The 27,011-nt window shown below is 54.4% G+C and overlaps 1 protein-coding gene across 1 annotated transcript in view; it reads right to left on the reverse strand.

The window, feature by feature from the left end:
• The window catches only part of ZC3H3 (zinc finger CCCH-type containing 3), a 143,706-nt gene that overhangs the window by 84,683 nt on the left and 32,012 nt on the right, over positions 1-27,011 (reverse strand). Inside the window, exon 4 of the mRNA XM_069732015.1 lies at positions 7,350-7,491. Within this exon, the coding sequence (XP_069588116.1) occupies positions 7,350-7,491 (142 nt within the window). The remainder of the gene's footprint in view (positions 1-7,349; positions 7,492-27,011) is intronic.

The raw sequence follows: 27,011 nt of genomic DNA on the forward strand, positions 1-27,011 counted from the left end.
GGAGTAAGACAGGGTGGCTTGTCTGAGGTCTGTATACATGGGGGTCTGGTGTGTGTAGATGGGGGTCTGGAGTAAGACAGGGTGGCTGGTGTGGGGTCTGTATATATGGGGGTCTGGTGTGTAGATGGGGGTCTGGAGTAAGACTGGCTGGATAGTCTGGGGTCTGTATATATGGGAGTCTGGTGTGTAGATGGGGGTCTGGAGTGAGACAGGGTGGCTGGTCTGGGGTCTGTATACATGGGGGTCTGGTGTGTGTGTGTGTAGATGGGGGTCTGGAGTAAGACTGGCTGGATAGTCTGGGGTCTGTATATATGGGAGTCTGGTGTGTAGATGGGGGTCTGGAGTGAGACAGGGTGGCTGGTCTGGGGTCTGTATACGTGGGGGTCTGGTGTGTGTGTGTGTAGATGGGGGTCTGGAGTAAGACGGGGTGGCTGGTCTGGGGTCTGTATACATGGGGGTCTGGAGTGAGACGGGGTGGCTTGTCTGAGGTCTGTATACATGGGGGTCTGGTGTGTGTAGATGGGGGTCTGGAGTAAGACAGGGTGGCTCGTGTGGGGTCTGTATATATGGGGGTCTGGTGTGTAGATGGGGGTCTGGAGTAAGACTGGCTGGATAGTCTGGGGTCTGTATATATGGGAGTCTGGTGTGTAGATGGGGGTCTGGAGTGAGACAGGGTGGCTGGTCTGGGGTCTGTATACATGGGGGTCTGGAGTGAGACGGGGTGGCTTGTCTGAGGTCTGTATACATGGGGGTCTGGTGTGTGTGTAGATGGGGGTCTGGAGTAAGACGGGGTGGCTGGTCTGGGGTCTGTATACGTGGGGGTCTGGTGTGTGTGTAGATGGGGGTCTGGAGTAAGACGGGGTGGCTGGTCTGGGGTCTGTATACATGGGGTCAGGTGTGTGTAGATGGAGATCTGGAATAAGACGGGGTGGCTGGTCTGGGGTCTGTATACGTGGGGGTCTGGTGTGTGTGTGTGTAGATGGGGGTCTGGAGTAAGACGGGGTGGCTGGTCTGGGGTCTGTATACATGGGGGTCTGGAGTGAGACGGGGTGGCTTGTCTGAGGTCTGTATACATGGGGGTCTGGTGTGTGTAGATGGGGGTCTGGAGTAAGACAGGGTGGCTGGTGTGGGGTCTGTATACATGGGCGTCTGGTGTGTGTACATAGGGGTCTGAAGTCAGATGGGGTGGCTGGTGTGGGGTCTGTATATATGGGGGTCTGGTGTGTAGATGGGGGTCTGGAGTAAGACTGGCTGGATAGTCTGGGGTCTGTATACATGGGCGTCTGGTGTGTGTAGATGGGGGTCTGGAGTGAGACAGGGTGGCTGGTCTGGGGTCTGTATACATGGGCGTCTGGTGTGTGTAGATGGGGGTCTGGAGTGAGACAGGGTGGCTGGTCTGGGGTCTGTATACATGGGGGTCTGGTGTGTAGATGGGGGTCTGGAGTGAGATGGGGTGGCTGGTCTGGGGTCTGTAAAAAGAGGGAGTCTAGTCCAAGGACTATAGACATGACTGGACTGGTTTGGGGTCCGTATCTTAGTGGAGGGGTCTGGTGTGGGGTCCGGATGGATGTAAGGTTGTGTGGGGGGAGAGAATCTTGGGAACTATTAATTCCCATTCAATGATCTGACGCCGAGGAGCAGAAGTCGTACAAGGATCCCTTTAAATTGGAAAGTTTGTTACTGTTCCACAAGTTCCTCCTGTAAAGTGTGAACTTGTTTCCAATGTTCCCCTGAGACTCCGGCACCTTTTGTGATTAGAAAGGACGAGGGGCTGCAGGAAATCTGTATAAGATGCAGTGCACGAGGCAGAAGCCCCCGCTATAAGACCACAATGGCTGAGAACAGCCCCGGGAGGGGGGCAGACATACATCTGTGGTGGGGGTGACCCCTTCCGATAAGCATTTCACACCCCCAATATTACTGCTGTCACTATTAGCCTCGGTGACGAGTGAAGAGGGGGCCGGGGCTCGGAGCGAGGAGGGGCCGAGCCGCGGAGTGAAGAGGGGGCTCGGAGCAAGGAGGGGGCCGAGCGGCGGCCGCAGCTGTCCCGCTGCTAGAGAGATGCTATGTTCAGTATGGCCGTCTGTAACCAGAGGACAGGGTGACCTCCGCAGGAACACTACATCCTCATCATCCACCACGGCCACGTCCCTAACTACAGCCCATACATGCAGAAAGGAACGGACTCAGCTTCCTGTCAGTGAATAGAAATATTCCGCTCCTGCTTCACAGCTGCAGGACAGTTACAATGCGTCAGTGCAAAATTCTCTGCAAAAGATGCAATTTTGTGCAAAAAATACTAAGTTTGATCTTTTTTTCACCACCTCTTTATGAAGCAGGTGGAAGCTTAGGCTGCTTTCACACATCAGTTTTTTGCCATCAGTCACAATCCGTAGAATTTGGAAAAAAAAAAAGGATCCGGCGAATGTTGCCGCCGGATCTGTTTTTTTCTCATAGACTTGTATTAGCGAAGGATCGCCTCAGGTTTCATCCGTCGTTTGCCGGATCTGTCAAAAATGGTCTGTCCAGTGGCCGGAGACAACGGACAAAGTAACGTTTTTTGTGTACATTGAAGAAACGGACATCGACGTCAGTCGTTTGCTCGAATGGAAGCCAATAGCGGCAGATTCCGTTTTTTTAAACTGAGCATGCTCCGATTTTTTAGGATCCAATTAGCCAGATCCGCAAGTCGGATTCGGCAAAAAACAGATCCGTCGCATCAGTTCTTCACAATCTGTGACGGTTCTGTCGGATTGTGACTGATGGCAAAAAACTGATGTGTGAAAGGGGCCTTGCACACTTGTCACGATGATGTGAATATGCCAGGTTTGAGCATCTACCTAACAATTTCATGGCTTTTCGGACACGCGGTGGGCCTGTCCGACCCCGCCTCTTCCTACTCTGCCTGTGTGTGAATTCTAAGCCACTCTTTCTTCCCTCCTTCCACAAGAATTTTTATGGTTCTATGCTGCAGGCAGACCAGTCTCCCTAAAACTACTCATTCCCTCCTCCCGCATAATACCAGCCAAAACTGGTATAGCCCCTTCCAAACTGCATGAGCTTCTATTGTTCTATTAAAGTGATATATAGGGGCACCGATCCAGGCTAGAGATAAAGGAATTATATATTCCGGATGCCCATCGATAGATCTATCACTCACTGAAACCACTAGCAGCTAAACGCAACAAGTGCAAAGAGTAGATTTCTTCGTTAGTGGATCAAGTAATTAATCCGTGCTTACACTTAAAGAATCCCCATGATGTGAGGCACATTCTGATCATCGTGTCTTTCTTAAATGAGATTCCTACAGCGAGATATGCGGAAAAGATAGTTTTCATAATTCTAAGTAAAGGGGAGGTTTCAGCCTCTCAGTGAGGTCACCACAGGGGGAGGGCTTAAGTTATAGGCTAAGGAATAACTGAAGCAGGAGTCTTTAGTGTCTTTTGTCTGGGGTCTATCTGCTATACAGAGGGGTGCTATGCATCTGGATATATGCTCGCCCTTCCCCCCAGCACACGGCCAGCCATGATGATGCAATGCTATAACGTAAGTGTTCTTTTCAATTTTAATCCCATTTTATTTGTAATTGTATTGTACACATGAATTGTCCTCTTTATAATATATTTTTATACTTTGTAAACACTGCTTACTTTTTTTGGAGTAAAATATAAAATTACTAGCTTGTTTCTCCGTGCTCTATAACAAACAGTCATGTCCTCTGAGGTGAATTACGCTACTGATTTGGGTTGGCTCCGGACCCGTTAACAATTAAGAGAATCAGAGCTGGTGGCAGCATACCTTGCCTTGTGCAATTGGGCGTCTTTGCAGCAACCGGCGGCGTTGATAATTGTTCCCGCCTGTGTGGGAGTAGTTATATCGTCCACGCTGCGACTAATTACCCTAGGTGCAGTACCCGGTCTGACCTGAGGGTAAGGGGGCGCCAGAGAGCTGCAAGTTCCAAACCGGAACTGGGAAGTTGGATATAGATAAATCTCCTTCAGAAGGAACCAGGGGCAACCAAACAACCCGGTTCGTGACAAATTGGTGTGAGTGGTGGGGATGATAAAGGTATCCTCCCCGTGAACCGTTGGAATCCGTGACATATTGGTGGCAGCACGGTGGGATTCCTGAACACAATAATCTGTGAGGGTCTCAAACATTACTATGTCTTATTTGTTGCAGTGCATAAGTATAAGGACGTGCTGGACACATTGTAGCAGTCCTGCAACTATGAGTAGTAAGCAGCCGGCCTCTGAATGTGAATAAAAAACCGTGAGACCTCAAAAGATGGCCAGAAATACTGCTACAGAGTGACAGGACTGTGGGGGCAGTCAGGGGTCTGTTAGTAACAGGTGGAGTTCCCCTTTAAAGGAACTGTGAGTAATCGGAGTATTATGGACAAAATCTGGGGCGTTCGCGGGAGCTGATAAATGTCCGCAGGATAAAAGGACCAAACATCTCTGTCCTCGGGAGTCACATTCTGGAGGGGGTCGTAGAAGACGTGTCAAAATGTCCAGCTGCTAATGTGTTAGAAAAACACGTCCACCATCACCGGCTCCGACGCCCGTGGCTCCTGTCTTGGACGCTGCAGGCCCTGCCGGACACCGGGGGTCACACACGAGGGACAGAACCCCCCCAAGTGTAAAAAGGACACAGAGTGACTTGGGGGCGATGGTGGAAAGTAAAATAAAGGGCAGAGACCAGAGCCAGGCGGCTGCCAACAAGCCGGAGAAAACCACAGGAAAAATCAGCAGAGGCCGAGACCATGAACAGAGTAGACTTCCATTCAAGTGACCAGTCATAGAGCGCACGTGACAGCGGAGGTGACAATGTGAGGACCACAGGGTGTAGATGGAGGAGTTGACAGTGTGACGGCCGTGGGGTGTAGATGATGGAGGTGACAGTGTGAGGGCCGTGGGGTGTAGATGATGGAGGTGACCGTGTGAGGACCGTGCAGTGTAGATGATGGAGGTGACAGTGTGAGGACCGTGCGGTGTGCATGATGGAGGTGACAGTGTGAGGACCACAGGGTGTAGATGGAGGAGGTGACAATGTGAGGACAGTGTGGCGTAGATGGAGGAGGTGACAGTGTGAGGACCGTGTGGTGTAGATGATGGAGGTGACAGTGTGAGGACCGTGTGGTGTAGATGATGGAGGTGACAGTGTGAGGACCGCGCGGTGTAGATGATAGAAGTGACAGTGTGAGGACCGCGTGGTGTAGATGGAGGAGGTGACAGTGTGAGGACTGTGCGGTGTAGATGATGGAGGTGACAGTGTGAGGACCGTGTGGTGTAGATGATGGAGGTGACAGTGTGAGGACCGCGCGGTGTAGATGATAGAAGTGACAGTGTGAGGACCGTGTGGTGTAGATGGAGGAGGTGACAGTGTGAGGACTGTGCGGTGTAGATGATGGAGGTGACAGTGTGAAGACCGTGTGGTGTAGATGGAGGAGGTGACAGTGTGAGGACTGTGCGGTGTAGATGATGGAGGTAAGACAGTGTGAGGACCGTGTGGTGTAGATGATGGAGGTGACAGTGTGAGGACCGTGCGGTGTAGATGATAGAAGTGACAGTGTGAGGACCGCGCGGTGTAGATGATAGAAGTGACAGTGTGAGGACCGTGTGGTGTAGATGGAGGAGGTGACAGTGTGAGGACTGTGCGGTGTAGATGGAGGAGGTGACAGTGTGAGGACTGTGCGGTGTAGATGATGGAGGTAAGACAGTGTGAGGACCGTGCGGTGTAGATGATGGAGGTGACAGTGTGAGGACTGTGCGGTGCAGATGATGGAGGTGACAGTGTGAGCCGTGCGGTGTAGATGATGGAGGTGACAGTGTGAGGACTGTGCGGTGTAGATGATGGAGGTAAGACAGTGTGAGGACCGTGTGGTGTAGATGGAGGAGGTGACAGTGTGAGGACCGCGCGGTGTAGATGATAGAAGTGACAGTGTGAGGACCGTGTGGTGTAGATGGAGGAGGTGACAGTGTGAGGACTGTGCGGTGTAGATGGAGGAGGTGACAGTGTGAGGACTGTGCGGTGTAGATGATGGAGGTAAGACAGTGTGAGGACCGTGCGGTGTAGATGATGGAGGTAAGACAGTGTGAGGACCGTGCGGTGTAGATGATGGAGGTGACAGTGTGAGGACTGTGCGGTGCAGATGATGGAGGTGACAGTGTGAGGACCGTGCGGTGTAGATGATGGAGGTGACAGTGTGAGGACTGTGCGGTGTAGATGATGGAGGTGACAGTGTGAGGACCGTGCGGTGTAGATGATGGAGGTAAGACAGTGTGAGGACCGTGTGGTGTAGATGGAGGAGGTGACAGTGTGAGGACTGTGCGGTGTAGATGGAGGAGGTGACAGTGTGAGGACTGTGCGGTGTAGATGATGGAGGTAAGACAGTGTGAGGACCGTGCGGTGTAGATGATGGAGGTGACAGTGTGAGGACTGTGCGGTGCAGATGATGGAGGTGACAGTGTGAGCCGTGCGGTGTAGATGATGGAGGTGACAGTGTGAGGACTGTGCGGTGTAGATGATGGAGGTAAGACAGTGTGAGGACCGTGTGGTGTAGATGGAGGAGGTGACAGTGTGAGGACCGCGCGGTGTAGATGATAGAAGTGACAGTGTGAGGACCGTGTGGTGTAGATGGAGGAGGTGACAGTGTGAGGACTGTGCGGTGTAGATGGAGGAGGTGACAGTGTGAGGACTGTGCGGTGTAGATGATGGAGGTAAGACAGTGTGAGGACCGTGCGGTGTAGATGATGGAGGTAAGACAGTGTGAGGACCGTGCGGTGTAGATGATGGAGGTGACAGTGTGAGGACTGTGCGGTGCAGATGATGGAGGTGACAGTGTGAGGACCGTGCGGTGTAGATGATGGAGGTGACAGTGTGAGGACTGTGCGGTGCAGATGATGGAGGTGACAGTGTGACAGTGTGAGGACCGTGCGGTGCAGATGATGGAGGTAAGACAGTGTGAGGACTGTGCGGTGTAGATGATGGAGGTGACAGTGTGAGGACCGTGCGGTGTAGATGATGGAGGTAAGACAGTGTGAGGACCGTGCGGTGTAGATGGAGGAGGTGACAGTGTGAGGACTGTGCGGTGTAGATGATGGAGGTAAGACAGTGTGAGGACCGTGCGGTGTAGATGATGGAGGTGACAGTGTGAGGACTGTGCGGTGTAGATGATGGAGGTGACGGTGTGAGAGCCGTGCGGTGTAGGAGACGTAAGAGGTAACTGTATGAGAAATGTGCTCTGTGCAAAGAAGAAACCACGACCCCACAGGTTCTTTACTTCCACACACGCGTCTACAGTCGGAGGCTCGCTGACACATGACTATACATTGAGCAGCACTTACCGTGTTCTCCAGTTCAGACAGGAGCTGAGAGGAGAGAATGGCGCCGTCACCAGGGGTGGGGGGGAGCTCCTCTTCACGATCCTGTATCGGGTCTTAATCACCCGGCTGGAGGAGGAGCTTCTCAGAGCGGGAGAGGACGAGACTGCAGAAAGACAACAGCATGGAGGTGAAAAACTGCAAAATCACACAGGCCCAAAATGTTACCATGTATCTGTCTACAGAGAGCTCCCCCTAGTGGTGGCTGCAGACAGGATCTTATCATGTATCTCTGTATACAGGGAGCTCCCCCTAGTGGTGGCTGCAGACAGGATCTTATCATGTATCTCTGTATACAGGGAGCTCCCCCTAGTGGTGGCTGCAGACAGGATCTTATCATGTATCTCTGTATACAGGGAGCTCCCCCTAGTGGTGGCTGCAGACAGGATCTTATCATGTATCTTTATATACAGGGAGCTCCCCCTAGTGGTGGCTGCAGACAGGATCTTATCATGTATCTCTGTATACAGGGAGCTCCCCCTAGTGGTGGCTGCAGGCAGGATCTTATCATGTATCTCTGTATACAGGGAGCTCCCCCTAGTGGTGGCTGCAGACAGGATCTTATCATGCATCTCTGTATACAGGGAGCTCCCCCTAGTGGTGGCTGCAGACAGGATCTTATCATGTATCTCTGTATACAGGGAGCTCCCCCTAGTGGTGACTGCAGACAGGATCTTATCATGTATCTCTGTATACAGGGAGCTCCCTCTAGTGGTGGCTGCAGACAGGATCTTATCATGTATCTCTGTATACAGGGAGCTCCCCCTAGTGGTGGCTGCAGACAGGATCTTATCATGTATCTCTGTATACAGGGAGCTCCCCCTAGTGGTGGCTGCAGACAGGATCTTATCATGTATCTCTGTATACAGGGAGCTCCCCCTAGTGGTGGCTGCAGACAGGATCTTATCATGTATCTCTGTATATAGGGAGCTCCCCCTAGTGGTGACTGCAGACAGGATCTTATCATGTATCTCTGTATACAGGGAGCTCCCTCTAGTGGTGGCTGCAGACAGGATCTTATCATGTATCTCTGTATACAGGGAGCTCCCCCTAGTGGTGGCTGCAGACAGGATCTTATCATGTATCTCTGTATATAGGGAGCTTCCCCTAGTGGTGGCTGCAGACAGGATCTTATCATGTATCTCTGTATACAGGGAGCTCCCCCTAGTGGTGACTGCAGACAGGATCTTATCATGTATCTCTGTATACAGGGAGCTCCCTCTAGTGGTGGCTGCAGACAGGATCTTATCATGTATCTCTGTATATAGGGAGCTCCCCCTAGTGGTGGCTGCAGACAGGATCTTATCATGTATCTCTGTATACAGGGAGCTTCCCCTAGTGGTGGCTGCAGACAGGATCTTATCATGTATCTCTGTATACAGGGAGCTCCCCCTAGTGGTGGCTGCAGACAGGATCTTATCATGTATCTCTGTATACAGGGAGCTCCCCCTAGTGGTGGCTGCAGACAGGATCTTATCATGTATCTATGTATATAGAGAGCTCCCCCTAGTGGTGACTGCAGACAGGATCTTATCATGTATCTCTGTATACAGGGAGCTCCCCCTAGTGGTGGCTGCAGACAGGATCTTATCATGTATCTCTGTATACAGGGAGCTCCCCCTAGTGGTGACTGCAGACAGGATCTTATCATGTATCTCTGTATACAGAGGAGCTCCCCCTAGTGGTGGCTGCAGAAAGGACCTCATGTATCGCTCTATACAGGGAGCTCCCCCTAGATGTAACTGTCTAAATAGGGAATTGGGAGTCTCAAAATGAACATACCGGGAGGAGACCCTGCAGTCACTTTCACATATTTCACCCTTCATGAAACTGCAAGTCATCAGGGCGCGGTGCTGCAGTCACTTACTACAGCTTTTGTCACTGATAAATCAATCTTGGTGACAGATGGCGCGAGAGGTGAGCGCAGTGTTGTGTCTGTTTTTTTGTCACGGCTAGACCGCAGCTTGTTCCTCTGAAATATGACGTCATTATGGAGCAGTGACAGAAGCAGGGAGAGTGACTGCAGCGCTTCCCTTGATGACGATTACTTTTAGGGTGGCGATAGAAGCTGCGGATGGCGCTGCTGTCACTCACACTGCTTCTATCACTGCCCCCAATGACATACTGACTTAGAGAAACAAGCAGCGGGCCGGCGCTGCACTCGCCTCTCACACAACTGCGATCGTTTCCTCATGGGGCAGAGATGGAAGCACTCAGTGCCTCATGGCGGACTGTTCCAGGGGACGTGACTGCAGCGCCGTCCTCCTGTGACATCGCTTTACTGTAAGCTTTTGTCTTTCACGTACAGGGACGACTGTGGTGACTGGGGCTTGGTGCGTTATCTCCTGTACGCCCAGGACTGTCTGACGTGTCCTCAGTGGCCGGTCACTCGTCACCACATTACGTCTCCTCTGTGAGCAGCGGCTTCTCTATGGCCAGGACTCGCTCGCAGCCGACACCTCCTTTATATAGAAGTCTCTAATTATCCGTCCAGCCGGAGCGCGGATATTTATACAGCGCTATGTGTCTTTATTGCGGTGACCGATTACTTTCTGGCACGCTCCCCGATGCCTATTCCAGTCCTGACACTTCCTGATGGATCGCAAGTTTGTGGCTCCTTTACTTGTCACTCTGGTCAGCGAGTCTGGCGGGGGCGCTACTGTGCACAACGCTACAAGGACCTAAGCAATATCTTCCATTATATGACTGCAAGATTTCTTGCCATCACCCTGGTTGTCGAAAGGCGTAGGTAGAAGCCAGGTAGTCTCCTACAGCTCCTTTCAGGCCGTACTTGCAGGCCAGCACCACCCCGAGCTTCCTAAACCGAAAGGCGTAGGTAAAAGCCAGGTGGTCTCCTACAGCTCCTTTTATGCCGTATTTGCAGGCCAGCACCACCCCGAGCTTCCTAAACCGAAAGGCGTAGGTAAAAGCCAGGTGGTCTCCTACAGCTCCTTTCATGCCGTACTAGCAGGCGAGCACCACCCCGAGCGTCTTACACCTAAATGCATAGGTAAAAGCCAGGTGGTCTCCTACAGCTCCTTTCATGCCGTATTTGCAGGCCAGCACCAACCCGAGCTTCCTAAACCGAAACGCGTAGGTAAAAAAGCCAGGTGGTCTCCTAAAGCTCCTTTCATGCCATACTTGCAGGCCAGCACCACCCCGAGCTTCCTAAACCGAAACGCGTAGGTAAAAAAGCCAGGTGGTCTCCTAAAGCTCCTTTCATACCATACTTGCAGGCCAGCACCAACCCGAGCTTCCTAAACCGAAACGCGTAGGTAAAAGCCAGGTGGTCTCCTACAGCTCCTTTCAGGCCGTATTTGCAGGCCAGCACCAACCTGAGCTTCCTAAACCGAAACACGTAGGTAAAAAAGCCAGGTGGTCTCCTAAAGCTCCTTTCATGCCGTACTTGCAGGCCAGCACCACCCCGAGCTTCCTAAACTGAAATGCGTAGGTAAAAGCCAGATGGTCTCCTACAGCTCCTTTCAGGCCGTACTTGCAGGCCAGCACCACCCCGAGCTTCCTAAACCGAAACGCATAGGTAAAAGCCAGGTGGTCTCCTACAGCTCCTTTCAAGCCGTATTTGCAGGCCAGCACCAACCTGAGCTTCCTAAACTGAAACGCGTAGGTAAAAGCCAGGTGGTCTCCTACAGCTCCTTTCAAGCCGTATTTGCAGGCCAGCACCACCCCGAGCTTCCTAAACTGAAACGCGTAGGTAAAAGCCAGGTGGTCTCCTACAGCTCCTTTCAAGCCGTATTTGCAGGCCAGCGCCACCCCGAGCTTCCTAAACTGAAACGCGTAGGTAAAAGCCAGGTGGTCTCCTACAGCTCCTTTCAGGCCGTACTTCACCCCGCCACCACCCACGGCTGGCACTGATGAGCAGGAGAGCACCTGGAGAAGTGTCTGTGGTGTCACCAGGTGGCGCCTGCGACTTGACACCCCTCCAGAGCTGGATTCTCACATTTTCTGGAGCCGCGCCTGTCAGGGGCCAGTGATCACATGCAGGGTGGCTCCCGGGGAGCTCGTACTGGTGACGGGCCGTGCAGGTTTCGAGCCGCGTGCCAGAAAATTCACAGAAAAGGACATTTCTATAAGAGAACATTACCCCATGTGGGAATCAGAGTCAGGGGACCGATACAAAGCACCAAAAACACCACCGAACACTCTGCATATACTGAGTACACAGAATCACAAGGATCGGACACCTGCTGGATCATCAGACAATTTACTCATTGTTGTGAGAGGATATTACAGTCCGGCTATACGATGGATAGATCGAGGTTCTCATGAGTCCCAGATCTGGTCCTTAGAGATGTAAGGGGCATCCGCCTGTTCTCTGCCTGGACAGCGGACATGTCACCTCGGCTTCTTCCATATGTAGGAATACAGATATAAGAAACATCGTTCTGAGACTTCCCGCCCAGGGAGCCTCGACTCAAATAAAAGCTATTGTTCCCGCCTGAGTGGGAGTAGTAGTATCGCCCTCGCTGCAGTGTGTCCAATAGCCAGTACCAAGTAAGGAGGCCTTTCTGGTGACTAATTATCCTAGGTGCAGTACCCTGTCTGACCTGAGGGTAAGGGGGCGCCGAAGAGCTGCAAGTTCTAAACCGGACCTGGGAAGTGGGATATAGATAAATCTCCTTCAGAAAGAACCAGGGACAACCAAACAACCCCGCTTCATGACAAATTGGTGTGAGTGGCGGGGATGATAAGGGTCTCCTCCCCGTGACCACAGGATGCTGCTGAACAGTTTCCCCAGGTTGCTGCTGACATATTCCTCAATAGTTGGCGGGGTCGGACCTGTCCCCTCTCTTGTGGATGGGTGACAGGTATGGGGATGTAGCCGGCACTCAGCCCGGTATTTAGCAGTTTAACCACTGCTGCCTGGTAGTGATGAGCGAGTATACTTGTTACTCGAGATTTCCCAGCACGCTCGGGGGACCTCCGAGTATGTTTTCTTGCTGCAGCTGAATGATTACATGTGGGGATTCCCTAGCAACCAGGCAACCCCCACATGTTCTTACAGTTAGGGCCAGAAATATTTGGACAGTGACACAATTTTCACGAGTTGGGCTCTGCATGCCACCACATTGGATTTGAAATGAAACCTCTACAACAGAATTCAAGTGCAGATTGTAACGTTTAATTTGAAGGGTTGAACAAAAATATTTGATAGAAAATGTAGGAATTGTACACATTTCTTTACAAACACTCCACATTTTAGGAGGTCAAAAGTAATTGGACAAATAAACATAACCCAAACAAAATATTTTTATTTTCAATATTTTGTTGCAAATCCTTTGGAGGCAATCACTGCCTTAAGTCTGGAACCCATGGACATCACCAAACGCTGGGTTTCCTCCTTCTTAATGCTTTGCCAGGCCTTTACAGCCGCAGCCTTCAGGTCTTGCTTGTTTGTGGGTCTTTCCGTCTTAAGTCTGGATTTGAGCAAGTGAAATGCATGTTCAATTGGGTTTACATCTGGAGATTGACTTGGCCATTGCAGAATGTGCCACTTTTTGGCACTCATGAACTCCTGGGTAGCTTTGGCTGTATGCTTGGGGTCATTGTCCATCTGTACTATGAAGCGCCGTCCAATCAACTTTGCAGCATTTGGCTGAATCTGGGCTGAAAGTATATCCCGGTACACTTCAGAATTCATCCGGCTACTCTTGTCTGCTCTTATGTCATCAATAAACACAAGTGACCCAGTGCCATTGAAAGCCATGCATGCCCATGCCATCACGTGGCCTCCACCATGTTTTACAGAGGATGTGGTGTGCCTTGGATCATGTGCCGTTCCCTTTCTTCTCCAAACTTTTTTCTTCCCATCATTCTGGTACAGGTTGATCTTTGTCTCATCTGTCCATAGAATACTTTTCCAGAACTGAGCTGGCTTCTTGAGGTGTTTTTCTGCAAATTTAACTCTGGCCTGTCTATTTTTGGTATTGATGAATGGTTTGCATCTAGATGTGAACCCTTTGTATTTACTGTCATGGAGTCTTCTCTTTACTGTTGACTTAGAGACAGATACACCTACTTCACTGAGAGTGTTCTGGACTTCAGTTGATGTTGTGAACGGGTTCTTCTTCACCAAATTAAGTATGTGGCGATCATCCACCACTGTTGTCATCCGTGGACGCCCAGGCCTTTTTGAGTTCCCAAGCTCACCAGTCAATTCCTTTTTTCTCAGAATGTACCCAACTGTTGATTTTGCTACTCCAATCATGTCTGCTATCTCTCTGATGGATTTTTTCTTTTTTTTCAGCCTCAGGATGTTCTGCTTCACCTCAATTGAGAGTTCCTTTGACCGCATGTTGTCTGCTCACAGCATAGTAACATAGTAACATAGTAACATAGTTAGTAAGGCCGAAAAAAGACATTTGTCCATCCAGTTCAGCCTATATTCCATCATAATAAATCCCCAGATCTACGTCCTTTTACAGAACCTAATAATTGTATGATACAATATTGTTCTGCTCCAGGAAGACATCCAGGCCTCTCTTGAACCCCTCGACTGAGTTCGCCATCACCACCTCCTCAGGCAAGCAATTCCAGATTCTCACTGCCCTAACAGTAAAGAATCCTCTTCTATGTTGGTGGAAAAACCTTCTCTCCTCCAGACGCAAAGAATGCCCCCTTGTGCCCGTCACCTTCCTTGGTATAAACAGATCCTCAGCGAGATATTTGTATTGTCCCCTTATATACTTATACATGGTTATTAGATCGCCCCTCAGTCGTCTTTTTTCTAGACTAAATAATCCTAATTTCGCTAATCTATCTGGGTATTGTAGTTCTCCCATCCCCTTTATTAATTTTGTTGCCCTCCTTTGTACTCTCTCTAGTTCCATTATATCCTTCCTGAGCACCGGTGCCCAAAACTGGACACAGTACTCCATGTGCGGTCTAACTAGGGATTTGTACAGAGGCAGTATAATGCACCCCATGATCCTGTTTGCCTTGGCAGCTGCTGCCTGGCACTGGCTGCTCCAGGTAAGTTTATCATTAACTAGGATCCCCAAGTCCTTTTCCCTGTCAGATTTACCCAGTGGTTTCCCGTTCAGTGTGTAATGGTGATATTGATTCCCTCTTCCCATGTGTATAACCTTACATTTATCATTGTTAAACCTCATCTGCCACCTTTCAGCCCAAGTTTCCAACTTATCCAGATCCATCTGTAGCAGAATACTATCTTCTCTTGTATTAACTGCTTTACATAGTTTTGTATCATCTGCAAATATCGATATTTTACTGTGTAAACCTTCTACCAGATCATTAATGAATATGTTGAAGAGAACAGGTCCCAATACTGACCCCTGCGGTACCCCACTGGTCACAGCGACCCAGACTATACCATTTATAACCATTTTGGAAGCAACAGCTTCCAAATGCAAAACCACACACCTGGAATCCACCCCTGACCTTTTAACTACTTCATTTATTACAGGTTAACGAGGGAGACGCCTTCAGAGTTAATTGCAGCCCTTAGAGTCCATTGTCCAATTACTTTTGGTCCCTTGAAAAAGAGGACGCTATGCATTACAGAGCTATGATTCCTAAACCCTTTCTCCGATTTGGATGTGGAAACTATCATATTGCAGCTGGGAGTGTGCACTTTCAGCCCATATTATATATATAATTGTATTTCTGAACATGTTTTTGTAAACAGCTAAAATAACAAAACTTGTGTCACTGTCCAAATATTTCTGGCCCTAACTGTATGCTGGCTAACAGATGTAAATCATTCAGCTGTGTATCCTCTCCCAACGGATCCCCTCTGTATCCTCTCCCCACAAATCCCCTCTGTATCCTCTCCCAACGGATCCCCTCTGTATCCTCTCCCAACGGATCCCCTCTGTATCCTCTCCCCACGGATCCCCTCTGTATCCTCTCCCCACGGATCCCCTCTGTATCCTCTCCCAACGGATCCCCTCTGTATCCTCTCCCAACGGATCCCCTCTGTATCCTCTCCCAACGGATCCCCTCTGTATCCTCTCCCAACGGATCCCCTCTGTATCCTCTCCCCACGGATCCCCTCTGTATGCTCTCCCCACGGATCCCCTCTGTATCCTCTCCCAACGGATCCCCTCTGTATCCTCTCCCAACGGATCCCCTCTGTATCCTCTCCCAACGGATCCCCTCTGTATCCTCTCCCAACGGATCCCCTCTGTATCCTCTCCCAACGGATCCCCTCTGTATCCTCTCCCAACGGACCCCTCTGTATCCTCCCCCAACGGATCCCCTCTGCATCCTCTCCCAACGGATCCCCTCTGCATCCTCTCCCCATGGATCCCCTCTGCATCCTCTCCCCATGGATCCCCTCTGTATCCTCTCCCCCTGGATCCCCTCTGTATCCTCTCCCCCTGGATCCCCTGTGTATCCTCTCCCCACGGACGCCCTCTGCATCCTCTCCCCACGGATCCCCTCTGTATCCTCTCCCCATGGATCCCCTCTGTATCCTCTCCCCCTGAATCCCCTGTGTATCCTCTCCCCCTGGATCCCCTGTGTATCCTCTCCCCACGGACGCCCTCTGCATCCTCACCCCCTGGATCCCCTCTGCATACTCACCCCCTGGATCCCCTCTGTATCCTCTCCCCATGGATCCCCTCTGCATACTCACCCCCTGGATCCCCTCTGCATACTCACCCCCTGGATCCCCTCTGTATCCTCTCCCCATGGATCCCCTCTGCATACTCACCCCCTGGATCCCCTCTGTATCCTCTCCCCATGGATCCCCTCTGTATCCTCTCCCCACGGATCCCCTCTGTATCCTCTCCCAACGGATCCCCTCTGTATCCTCTCCCCACAAATCCCCTCTGTATCCTCTCCCAACGGATCCCCTCTGTATCCTCTCCCAACGGATCCCCTCTGTATCCTCTCCCCACAAATCCCCTCTGTATCCTCTCCCAACGGATCCCCTCTGTATCCTCTCCCAACGGATCCTCTCTGTATCCTCTCCCAACGGATCCTCTCTGTATCCTCTCCCAACGGATCCCCTCTGTATCCTCTCCCAACGGATCCCCTCTGTATCCTCTCCCAACGGATCCCCTCTGTATCCTCTCCCAACGGATCCCCTCTGTATCCTCTTCCCCTGGATCCCCTATGTATCCTCTCCCCACGGACGCCCTCTGCATCCTCTCCCCATGGATACCCTCTGTATCCTCTCCCCCTGGATCCCCTGTGTATCCTCTCCCCCTGGATCCCCTGTGTATCCTCTCCCCATGGACGCCCTCTGCATCCTCACCCCCTGGATCCCCTCTGCATACTCACCCCCTGGATCCCCTCTGTATCCTCTCCCCATGGATCCCCTCTGTATCCTCTCCCCATGGATCCCCTCTGTATCCTCTCCCCATGGATCCCTTCTGTATCCTTTCCTCCTGGATCCCCTCTGTATCCTCTCCCCATTGATCTTTCTATATACCCTCCCCATGGATCACCTCTATATACCCTCCCCATGGATCACCTCTATATACTCTCCCCATGAATCTCTCGATATACCCTCCCCATGGATCCCCTGTATATACCCTCCCCATGGATCCCCTCTGTATCCTCTCCCCATGGATCCCCTCTGTATCCTCTACCCCATGGATCCCCTCTGTATCCTCTACCCCATGGATCTTTCTCCACCTACCTATAGACACAGAATACCTGTCTGCCTGGTATGTAGGCAGACATAGACATATTTAGTGTCAGACCCCGGTGTCGTGGACAGAGCACAGATCGCTGTGGATAAGTACATGCACAGGAGACACACAGGATGTATAATGTGCAGATCGGTAGCTGATGGATCACAGATCGGTAGCTGATGGATCACAGATCGGTAGCTGATGGATCACAGATCGGTAGCTGATGGATCACAGATCGGTAGCTGATGGATCATTTCCTGCGATCCCCGGTGACTTCTTATCACTTCCCCGGAGTCCTCGCTCCCCGTACTGGTGGCCGTGTCTCGCTCGCCCGCTCGCTGGCAGTGAGTGGCAGCGGCTCCTTTTCATTTTGTCCCCGTACACGGCGCTGAATAAAGGAGCAAATTCATCTTTGACAAACATTTACCGATTATCAAATCACAATGGCGGCGCGCAGACAGGGGCGATAAGTCACTGTAAGCAGGGATCTGGGCCGCCGTGTGACACGTCTGGGTAGCCCGCCGATGACTAATAGCCGCTGTCAAAGCTGCGAGTACCGGGGGCTTCCTGTGCCTGTTCTCAGCTACCTGGCGTTTAATGACAATCCAGCCGGTGGCACGAGGGGCCCGCAGCCGCCCGCCGACTGTCACAGGCCTATTAGGGGGAAGATTGAGATCCCACTCCGACTAAACTCACTCAACCAACACCAGCCACTCCGGGCTTTTATAATTATCCTCCCCGGCCATCCATCCCCGGCTGACACTTATCCTGTCTGCGGCGACAAGCGAGGCCGTGACGTACGCTCACGAGGAGCGCACAGGACGCATCACACCTGTCCCATCACTGACGCTGCGTTACAATGTATCACTGACTGCCTGGACACAACTGTAGCTGTGTGTAAATCCATTCACTGACAGCAAGCAGGAAATGACGGGAAGAACAAAGTATCAGACAGTTGCAGAATTGTGCTGTGATTAAGGCGAGTAATCAGGAACAGTGCTGGTCACACATGCTCCATTCACGCAGGGGATCTGGGGGCTTTATTCTCAGGATTTGTGGGGTCTCAGCCGCTGAACCCTCCATGGATCACACATGGATCATCCGTGCTCTGGACAGGTAAAAAAATGTTAGGCACAACCCTTTCATTAAAAAAAAAAACAAAAACGAAAAAAAGAAAAGAAGCCACCTTTAGCGTCTGTGTTTCATGACCACTCACTAACTCAGTCCAATGGCTCCGGTTATATGGTGAAACTCCCTGACTGTGCAGACGGCAGCTTCAGGGAAGGAAAAGCGCAGATCTCAGCGAGTACTGACCCGTGGTAGACAGTACTCTTATTTACACGTATTATTAGAGCACCATTCCGAGTATTACGAGTACAGAACATTACAGGGAAAGGCCAACTGGACGCAACACCCACCATGTGATGCCCCATATCTCCTCTGGGGGCACTGCACCAGAAGTAAAGGACTTATTCACGAATAGACAACCTCGTCTGACCTGCCTGTGGATGCATCACAATATATAAAAAAGGCTAAACTCAGCTCCCGGACCTGAGCCTTTCTTCTTGGGTCTGCACTGTGACCCCGCGACATTCATGCGACATTGTTATTCTGCATCCATGTAGAGGCTGCTGAACGGATGAAGGTTTCACTAATCTGCTACAGCATGAGGGGCGGCCATCCTCTCTCCTCAGGAAGCGCTGGGTGGCGGGCCATCCTCTCTCCTCAGGAAGCGCTGGGTGGCGGGCCATCCTCTCTCCTCAGGAAGCGGTGGGTGGTGGGCCATCCTCTCTCCTCAGGAAGCGCTGGGTGGCGGGCCATCCTCTCTCCTCAGGAAGCGGTCAGTGGCGGGCCATCCTCTCTCCTCAGGAAGCGGTGGGTGGCGGGCCATCCTCTCTCCTCAGGAAGCGGTCAGTGGCGGGCCATCCTCTCTCCTCAGGAAGCGGTGGGTGGCGGGCCATCCTCTCTCCTCAGGAAGCGGTGGGTGGCGGGCCATCCTCTCTCCTCAGGAAGCGCTGGGTGGCGGGCCATCCTCTCTCCTCAGGAAGCGGTCAGTGGCGGGCCATCCTCTCCTCAGGAAGCGGTGGGTGGCGGGCCATCCTCTCTCCTCAGGAAGCGGTCAGTGGCGGGCCATCCTCTCTCCTCAGGAAGCGGTGGGTGGCGGGCCATCCTCTCTCCTCAGGAAGCGGTGGGTGGCGGGCCATCCTCTCTCCTCAGGAAGCGGGGGGTGGAGGCCATCCTCTCCTCAGGAAGCGGTGGGTGGCGGGCCATCCTCTCTCCTCAGGAAGCGGTGGGTGGCGGGCCATCCTCTCTCCTCAGGAAGCGGTGGCAGGACATCCTCTCTCCTCAGGAAGCGGTGGGTGGTGGGCCATCCTCTCTCCTCAGGAAGCGGTGGCAGGACATCCTCTCTCCTCAGGAAGCGGTGGGTGGCGGGCCATCCTCTCTCCTCAGGAAGCGGTGGGTGGCGGGCCATCCTCTCTCCTCAGGAAGCGGTGGCAGGACATCCTCTCTCCTCAGGAAGCGGTGGGTGGTGGGCCATCCTCTCTCCTCAGGAAGCGGTGGCAGGACATCCTCTCTCCTCAGGAAGCGGTGGGTGGCGGGCCATCCTCTCTCCTCAGGAAGCGGTGGCAGGACATCCTCTCTCCTCAGGAAGCGGTGGCAGGTCATCTTCTTTCCAGGAAGCAGTGGCAGGTCTTCCTCTCTCTCCAGGAAGCAGTGGCAGGTCTTCCTCTCTCCAGGAAGTGGGGAGGGTCTTTGCCTCTAAAGGAAACGGGGGATTGGCTGCAGCGGTCACTTGAAGGCCTGGGGACACAGTACTGACATCGGGTGAATGGCGCTGGTTTGGGAGACGAGCATAGCATTTACTTATGACGCAGCATAGGGCAGCCAGTAGCTGACGATCTCCCGATAGATCACCAGGGAACCCTTCTTCGTACCCCACTAATGGAGCTTCTCCTCCAGGGAGGGTCCTAGTAACTGACGTGCCATAAAGGTTACTGGTGAGCTGGTGGCCCCCTTTAGTCATCACAAAGGAGGAACCGAATGTCTTGATTTCTTCTATATTTAGGGTGGACCTGTGCCCGTCCGGCAGCCCCGGCCATGAGATCCATCGGTCTGTCACTCAGATGATCAGCTCTGTGGGGCAGACTGTCCCGTTCATCCGCGACGACTGATTTATATGCGGATGTGAAATGGCGCGTTCCCTAATGTGCTCAGTTAACGAGCGGCGCATGGTAGAAAGGGGGCTGCGAATGACGACTCAAATGTTAAGTGAGATCCGTGTCCATAGATAATAATTCTACCGGCTTGAAAGGAGGACAGACGAGCTGCCGAGCCGCCGCTCCCGCTGCCGATGAGCGGCTCATTAAGACACTGTAGTACTGACAGTACGCCGCCGCGCAGCCGGCAATTACCGCGTAATGTCACCATATTGGGGCGACCGATGGGGGAGGGAAAACAAAAAAAACTTCTGAGTTTGACAAGTAATTCGGAGTCTCGCTTGGCAGCGTCTGATCCGTTTTGCTTTCGCCCTCGCCAGCGGTTAGGTAATAAATCTTTGTATTGACAGCCCGGCGGGGAGTTTGTGGAGTCTGAGCGGAGAGAGGTGCTGAACCCGCCTGCAAGGAAGCAGGAATGGATGTGCGTGATGGACGAGGCTCCTGATGGTGACAGATGGAAGTTTCTTCTTTATGCCGGAAGGGGGAATTTGAAAAGCGGAGGAATGACGGTGACCTCAGGAAACCTCAAAGTGTGGGGGAGGTATGACCGGGCGGCGTGTACTAAACCGCATAGGGTGGCGGTGGCTACAGTCCAAGCGGCCTCTAGTACTAATGCGGACCGGGCGGCGGTGGCTACAGTCCAAGCGGCCTCTAGTACTAATGCGGACCGGGCGGCGGTGGCTGCAGTCCAGCGGCCTCTAGTACTAATGCGGACCGGGCGGCGGTGGCTGCAGTCCAGCGGCCTCTAGTACTAATGCGGACCGGGCGGCGGTGGCTGCAGTCCAAGCGGCCTCTAGTACTAATGCGGACCGGGCGGCGGTGGCTGCAGTCCAGCGGCCTCTAGTACTAATGCGGACCGGGCGGCGGTGGCTGCAGTCCAGCGGCCTCTAGTACCAATGTGGACCGGGCAGCGGTGGCTGCAGTCCGCCTCTCTAATACTAATGTGGACCAGGCGGCGGTGGCTGCAGTCCGCCTCTCTGGTTCCAATATGGACCGGGTGGCGGTGGCTGCAGTATGGCCGCTTCTCTGGTGCCAATATGGACTGGGCGGCGGTGGCTGCAGTATGGCCGCCTCTCTGGTGCCAATATGGAACGGGCGGCAGTGGCTGCAGTAAGACAGAGTCTCTTGTGCTTAACCGGACCGGGTGGCGGAGGCAGCAGTCGGGCCGCCTCTCTTGGGCCGCCTCTCTTGGGCCAATATGGACCGGGCTGCAGTGACTGTAGTCCGGCCGCCTCTTTGGTACTAATGTGGACCGGACCGCAGTGTACTAAACCGTACAGGGCGGCAGTGGCTGCATCTCTGGCGCTTAACCGGAGTGGGTGGCGGCCACCTCTCTAGTACTAATCTGGACCGGGTGGCGGTGGCTGCAGTCTGGCCTCCCCTCTGGTGCTAAGCGGGGAGGAGAGCCGCTCAGACGAGGCTGTACTGCGGTGGGCTCCTCTGCGGTGGGCTCCTCTCTGCTGCTGGGGGGCTCCTCTCTGCTGCTGGGGGGCTCCTCTCTGCTGCTGGGGGGCTCCTCTCTGCTGCTGGGGGGCTCCTCTCTGCTGCTGGGGGGCTCCTGTCTGCTGCTGGGGGGCTCCTCTGCGGACACCACTTTCCATGAGATCCTGTTCTGGGGGCCGGAGATGGTTCTCAGTCAGGAAATAAATCCTGGGAGAATCCGCTTCCCTGCAGCAGGAAGACAACTCGCTGGTGCCACCTGCAGGAGGCTTCCGTTATGGCACAGACGCTGCTACATGGCATGCGTCCATCACAAGGCCAGGGAATGGCTACCAGGAATACTGAGAAGTGCGCAGGTCCGTTCTCATCACACCGGGCCGCTCACCGGTGCCGTAGTTGGGCCGCTTATGTACACAATGGGTGACTGGATGACTTTCCATAGCTGCGATAATTTTCAAACTGTAAATGCAAATAATTTTCCTTTTTGGTAACAGACATAATAGACGTTCAGTTTATGACTAAGGGCAATGCATGCTGGGAAGTGGGGGTAGCGGATGCACCAACACCTACAGTACTGGCAGAATGCTGATGAAAGGGACCCGCCCACTGATACATAAGCCATCAGCACGGTTGGCGCAGCTCCCTGATATTACCTACAATGTGGCTATTCACTGACAGCAAGAGGAGATCTTTATAATGCTGAATTATTGACACACAAAGTGTGTGCGAGTCAGAGAGCAGCCGGGATACGATGCAGTCAGTGCAGGGAGCGGTCTCCGGAGTCGGGGGGCGCGGACCCCCGGTATTAGCCACTCTGTATGATAATGAGCGGAGCTGCATTTTATGAGGGTGGTAAATTCTCCAAAGAACAACAGGGATGATGAGAGGACGGGGCGGGGGGCCGCGGCTGGAAATGCCAACAGTAAAAGTGAATTAGCGCTCGGGGTAATTACATTTGCCATTACGACTTGTGAATAAAAGCGGCGCGATGTCGGGGGCACGAGACCCTCCTGTGCCCGCTCCATCAATCATCAGATTAGAGGGGGTCTCCAGGAAATCATCCTCGGAGGGTCCGCACTGACCGGACAGCGTCCATGTGACGTCCCATGGACAGTGGCTCAGACATCAGCAGTGGCGGATCCTGTGCGGAGGGGACGCGGCGGTATCACCACCATTAACCCGGTTCTACGCGTAGTTACTGCAGACGACAAACCTAGACCACCAGAGGGCGCACTACCAGACGGGAGACCACCAGAGGGCGCACTACCAGACGGCAGACCACCAGAGGGCGCACTACCAGACGGCAGACCACCAGAGGGCGAACCACCAGAGGGCAGCCACCAGAGGGCGCACTACCAGACGGCAGACCACCAGAGGGCGCACTACCAGACGGCAGACCACCAGAGGGCGAACCACCAGAGGGCAGACCACCAGAGGGCGCACTACCAGACGGCAGACCACCAGAGGGCGCACTACCAGACGGCAGACCACCAGACAGCGCACTACCAGATGGCAGACCACCAGAGGGCGCACCACCAGACGGCAGACCACCAGAGGGCGCACTACCAGACGGCAGACCACCAGAGGGCGCACTACCAGACGGCAGACCACCAGAGGGCGCACCACCAGACGGCGCACCACCAGACGGCGCACTACCAGAAGGCAGACCACCAGAGGGCGCACTACCAGACGGCAGACCACCAGAGGGCGCACTACCAGACGGCAGACCACCAGACGGCGCACTACCAGACGGCAGACCACCAGACGGCGCACCACCAGACGGCAGACCACCAGACGGCGCACTACCAGACGGCACACCACCAGACGGCGCACCACCAGAGGGCGCACCACCAGAGGGCACACCACCAGACGGCGCACTACCAGACGGCACACCACCAGAGGGCGCACTACCAGACGGCAGACCACCAGAGGGCGCACTACCAGACGGCAGACCACCAGAGGGCGCACCACCAGACGGCGCACCACCAGACGGCGCACTACCAGACGGCAGACCACCAGACGGCGCACTACCAGACGGCAGACCACCAGACGGCGCACCACCAGACGGCAGACCACCAGACGGCGCACTACCAGACGGCACACCACCAGACGGCGCACCACCAGAGGGCGCACCACCAGAGGGCACACCACCAGACGGCGCACTACCAGACGGCACACCACCAGAGGGCGCACTACCAGACGGCAGACCACCAGAGGGCGCACCACCAGAGGGCAGACCACCACCACCAGAGGGCACACCACCAGACGGCAGACCACCAGAGGGCGCACTACCAGACGGCAGACCACCAGAGGGCGAACTACCAGACGGCAGAATACCAGACGGCGCACTACCAGACGGCAGACCACCAGAGGGCAGACCACCACCACCAGAGGGCACACCACCAGACGGCACACCACCAGAGGGCGCACTACCAGACGGCAGACCACCAGAGGGCGCACCACCAGAGGGCAGACCACCACCACCAGAGGGCACACCACCAGACGGCAGACCACCAGAGGGCGCACTACCAGACGGCAGACCACCAGAGGGCGCACTACCAGACGGCAGACCACCAGAGGCCGCACTACCAGACGGCAGACCACCAGAGGCCGCACTACCAGACGGCAGACCACCAGAGGGTGCACTACCAGACGGCAGAATACCAGACGGCGCACCACCAGACGGCAGACCACCAGAGGCCGCACTACCAGACGGCACACCACCAGAGGACAGACCACCAGACGGTGCACCACCAGAGGACAGACCACCAGACGGCACACCGCCAGACGGCACACCATCAGACGGCGCACCACCAGACGGGGCACCACCAGACGGCACACCACCAGAGGGCGCACTACCAGACGGCAGACCACCAGAGGGCGCACTACCAGACGGCAGACCACCAGACGGCACACTACCAGACGGCAGACCACAAGACGGCAGACCACAAGACGGCAGACCACAAGACGGCAGACCACAAGACGGCAGACCACAAGGCGGCGGACCACAAGACGGCAGACACATGAATGAATTTCACTATATTTCTCTAGTACTGCACAAAACACTAAATCTCCAACCTGGAGAGAGCCGGATGGCCTGGGGTCCTGCGCGAGGGGGCACAGTATAGAAAGGGTCACGGAACAGGAGGGGTCCTCAGGAGGGGCACAGTATAGCAGGGGTCCTCAGGAGGGGCACAGTATAGCAGGGGTCCTCAGGAGGTGCACAGTATAGCAGGGGTCCTCAGGAGGGTGCACAGTATAGTAGGGGTCCTCAGGAGGCGCACAGTATAGCAGGGGTCCTCAGGAGGCGCACAGTATAGCAGGGGTCCTCAGAAGGGGGCGCGGCACAGTATAGCAGGGGTCCTCGGGAGGGGGCACAGCATAGCAAGGGTCCTCCAGAGGGGGGCACTGTATAGCTGGGGTCCTCAGGAGGGGGCACAGTATAGCAGGGGTCCTCAGGAGGGGGGGTGCAGTATAGTAGGGGTCCTCAGGAGGGGGGCACAGTATAGCAGGGGTCCTCAGGAGGGGGCACAGTATAACAGTGGTCCTCAGGAGGGGGCACAGTATAGCAGGAGTCATAGGACAGGTGGGGTCCTCAGGAGGGGGCACAGTATAGCAGGGGTCCTCAGGAGGGGGGCACAGTATAGCAGGGGTCCTCAGGAGGGGGCACAGTATAGCAGGGGTCACAGAACAGGAGGGGTCCTAAGGAGGGGGCACAGTATAGTAGGGGTTCTCAGGAGGGGGCACAGTATAGCAGGGGTCCTCAGGAAAGGGGCACAGTATAGTAGGGGGTCCTCAGGAGGGGGCACAGTATTGCAGGGTTCCTCAGGAGGGGGCACACTATAGCAGGGGTCCTCAGGAGGGGGGCACGGTATAGCAGGGGTCCTCAGGAGGGGGTACAGTATAGCAGGGGTCCTCAGGAGGGGGCACAGTATAGCAGGGGTCCTCAGGAGGGGGCACAGTATAGCAAGGGTCCTCAGGAGGGGGCACAGTATAGCAGGGGTCCTCAGGAAAGGGGCACAGTATAGTAGGGGGTCCTCAGGAGGGGGGCACAGTATAGCAGGGGTCCTCAGGAGGGGGCACAGTATAGCAAGGGTCCTCAGGAGGGGGGCACAGTATAGCAGGGGTCCTCAGGAGGGGGGCACAGTATAGCAGGGGTCCTCAGGAGGGGGCACAGTATAGCAGGGGTCCTCAGGAAAGGGGCACAGTATAGTAGGGGGTCCTCAGGAGGGGGGCACAGTATAGCAGGGGTCCTCAGGAGGGGGCACAGTATAGCAAGGGTCCTCAGGAGGGGGGCACAGTATAGCAGGGGTCCTCAGGAGGGGGGCACAGTATAGCAGGGGTCCTCAGGAGGGGGGCACAGTATAGCAGGGGTCCTCAGGAGGGGGCACAGTATAGCAGGGGTCACAGAACAGGAGGGGTCCTAAGGAGGGGGCACAGTATAGTAGGGGTTCTCAGGAGGGGGCACAGTATAGCAGGGGTCCTCAGGAAAGGGGCACAGTATAGTAGGGGGTCCTCAGGAGGGGGCACAGTATTGCAGGGTTCCTCAGGAGGGGGCACACTATAGCAGGGGTCCTCAGGAGGGGGGCACGGTATAGCAGGGGTCCTCAGGAGGGGGCACAGTATAGCAAGGGTCCTCAGGAGGGGGCACAGTATAGCAGGGGTCCTCAGGAAAGGGGCACAGTATAGTAGGGGGTCCTCAGGAGGGGGGCACAGTATAGCAGGGGTCCTCAGGAGGGGGCACAGTATAGCAAGGGTCCTCAGGAGGGGGGCACAGTATAGCAGGGGTCCTCAGGAGGGGGGCACAGTATAGCAGGGGTCCTCAGTAGGGGGCACAGTATAGCAGGGGTCCTCAGGAGGGGGCACAGTATAGCAAGGGTCCTCAGGAGGGGGGCACAGTATAGCAGGGGTCCTCAGGAGGGGGGCACAGTATAGCAGGGGTCCTCAGGAGGGGGGCACAGTATAGCAGGGGTCCTCAGGAGGGGGAACGGCACAGCAGATGGAGCACAGTATAGAGGGGGTCACGGCACGGCAGGGGTCCTCAGGAGGGGGCACAGTACAGCAGGGTGGCTTCAGGAGGGGGCACAGTATAGCAGGGGTCCTCAGGAGGGGGCACAGTATAGCAGGGTGGCCTCAGGAGGGGGCACAGTATAGCAGGGGTCCTCAGGAGGGGGCACAGTATAGCAGGGGTCCTCAGGAGGGGGCACAGTATAGCAGGGTGGCCTCAGGAGGGGGCACAGTATAGCAGGGGTCCTCAGGAGGGGGCACAGTATAGCAGGGGTCCTCAGGAGGGGGCACAGTATAGCAGGGTGGCCTCAGGAGAGGGAACGGCACAGCAGATGTAG

Source organism: Ranitomeya imitator, chromosome 6, assembly GCF_032444005.1.
Source record: "Ranitomeya imitator isolate aRanImi1 chromosome 6, aRanImi1.pri, whole genome shotgun sequence".
In the NCBI taxonomy this organism is placed as follows: domain Eukaryota; kingdom Metazoa; phylum Chordata; class Amphibia; order Anura; family Dendrobatidae; genus Ranitomeya; species Ranitomeya imitator.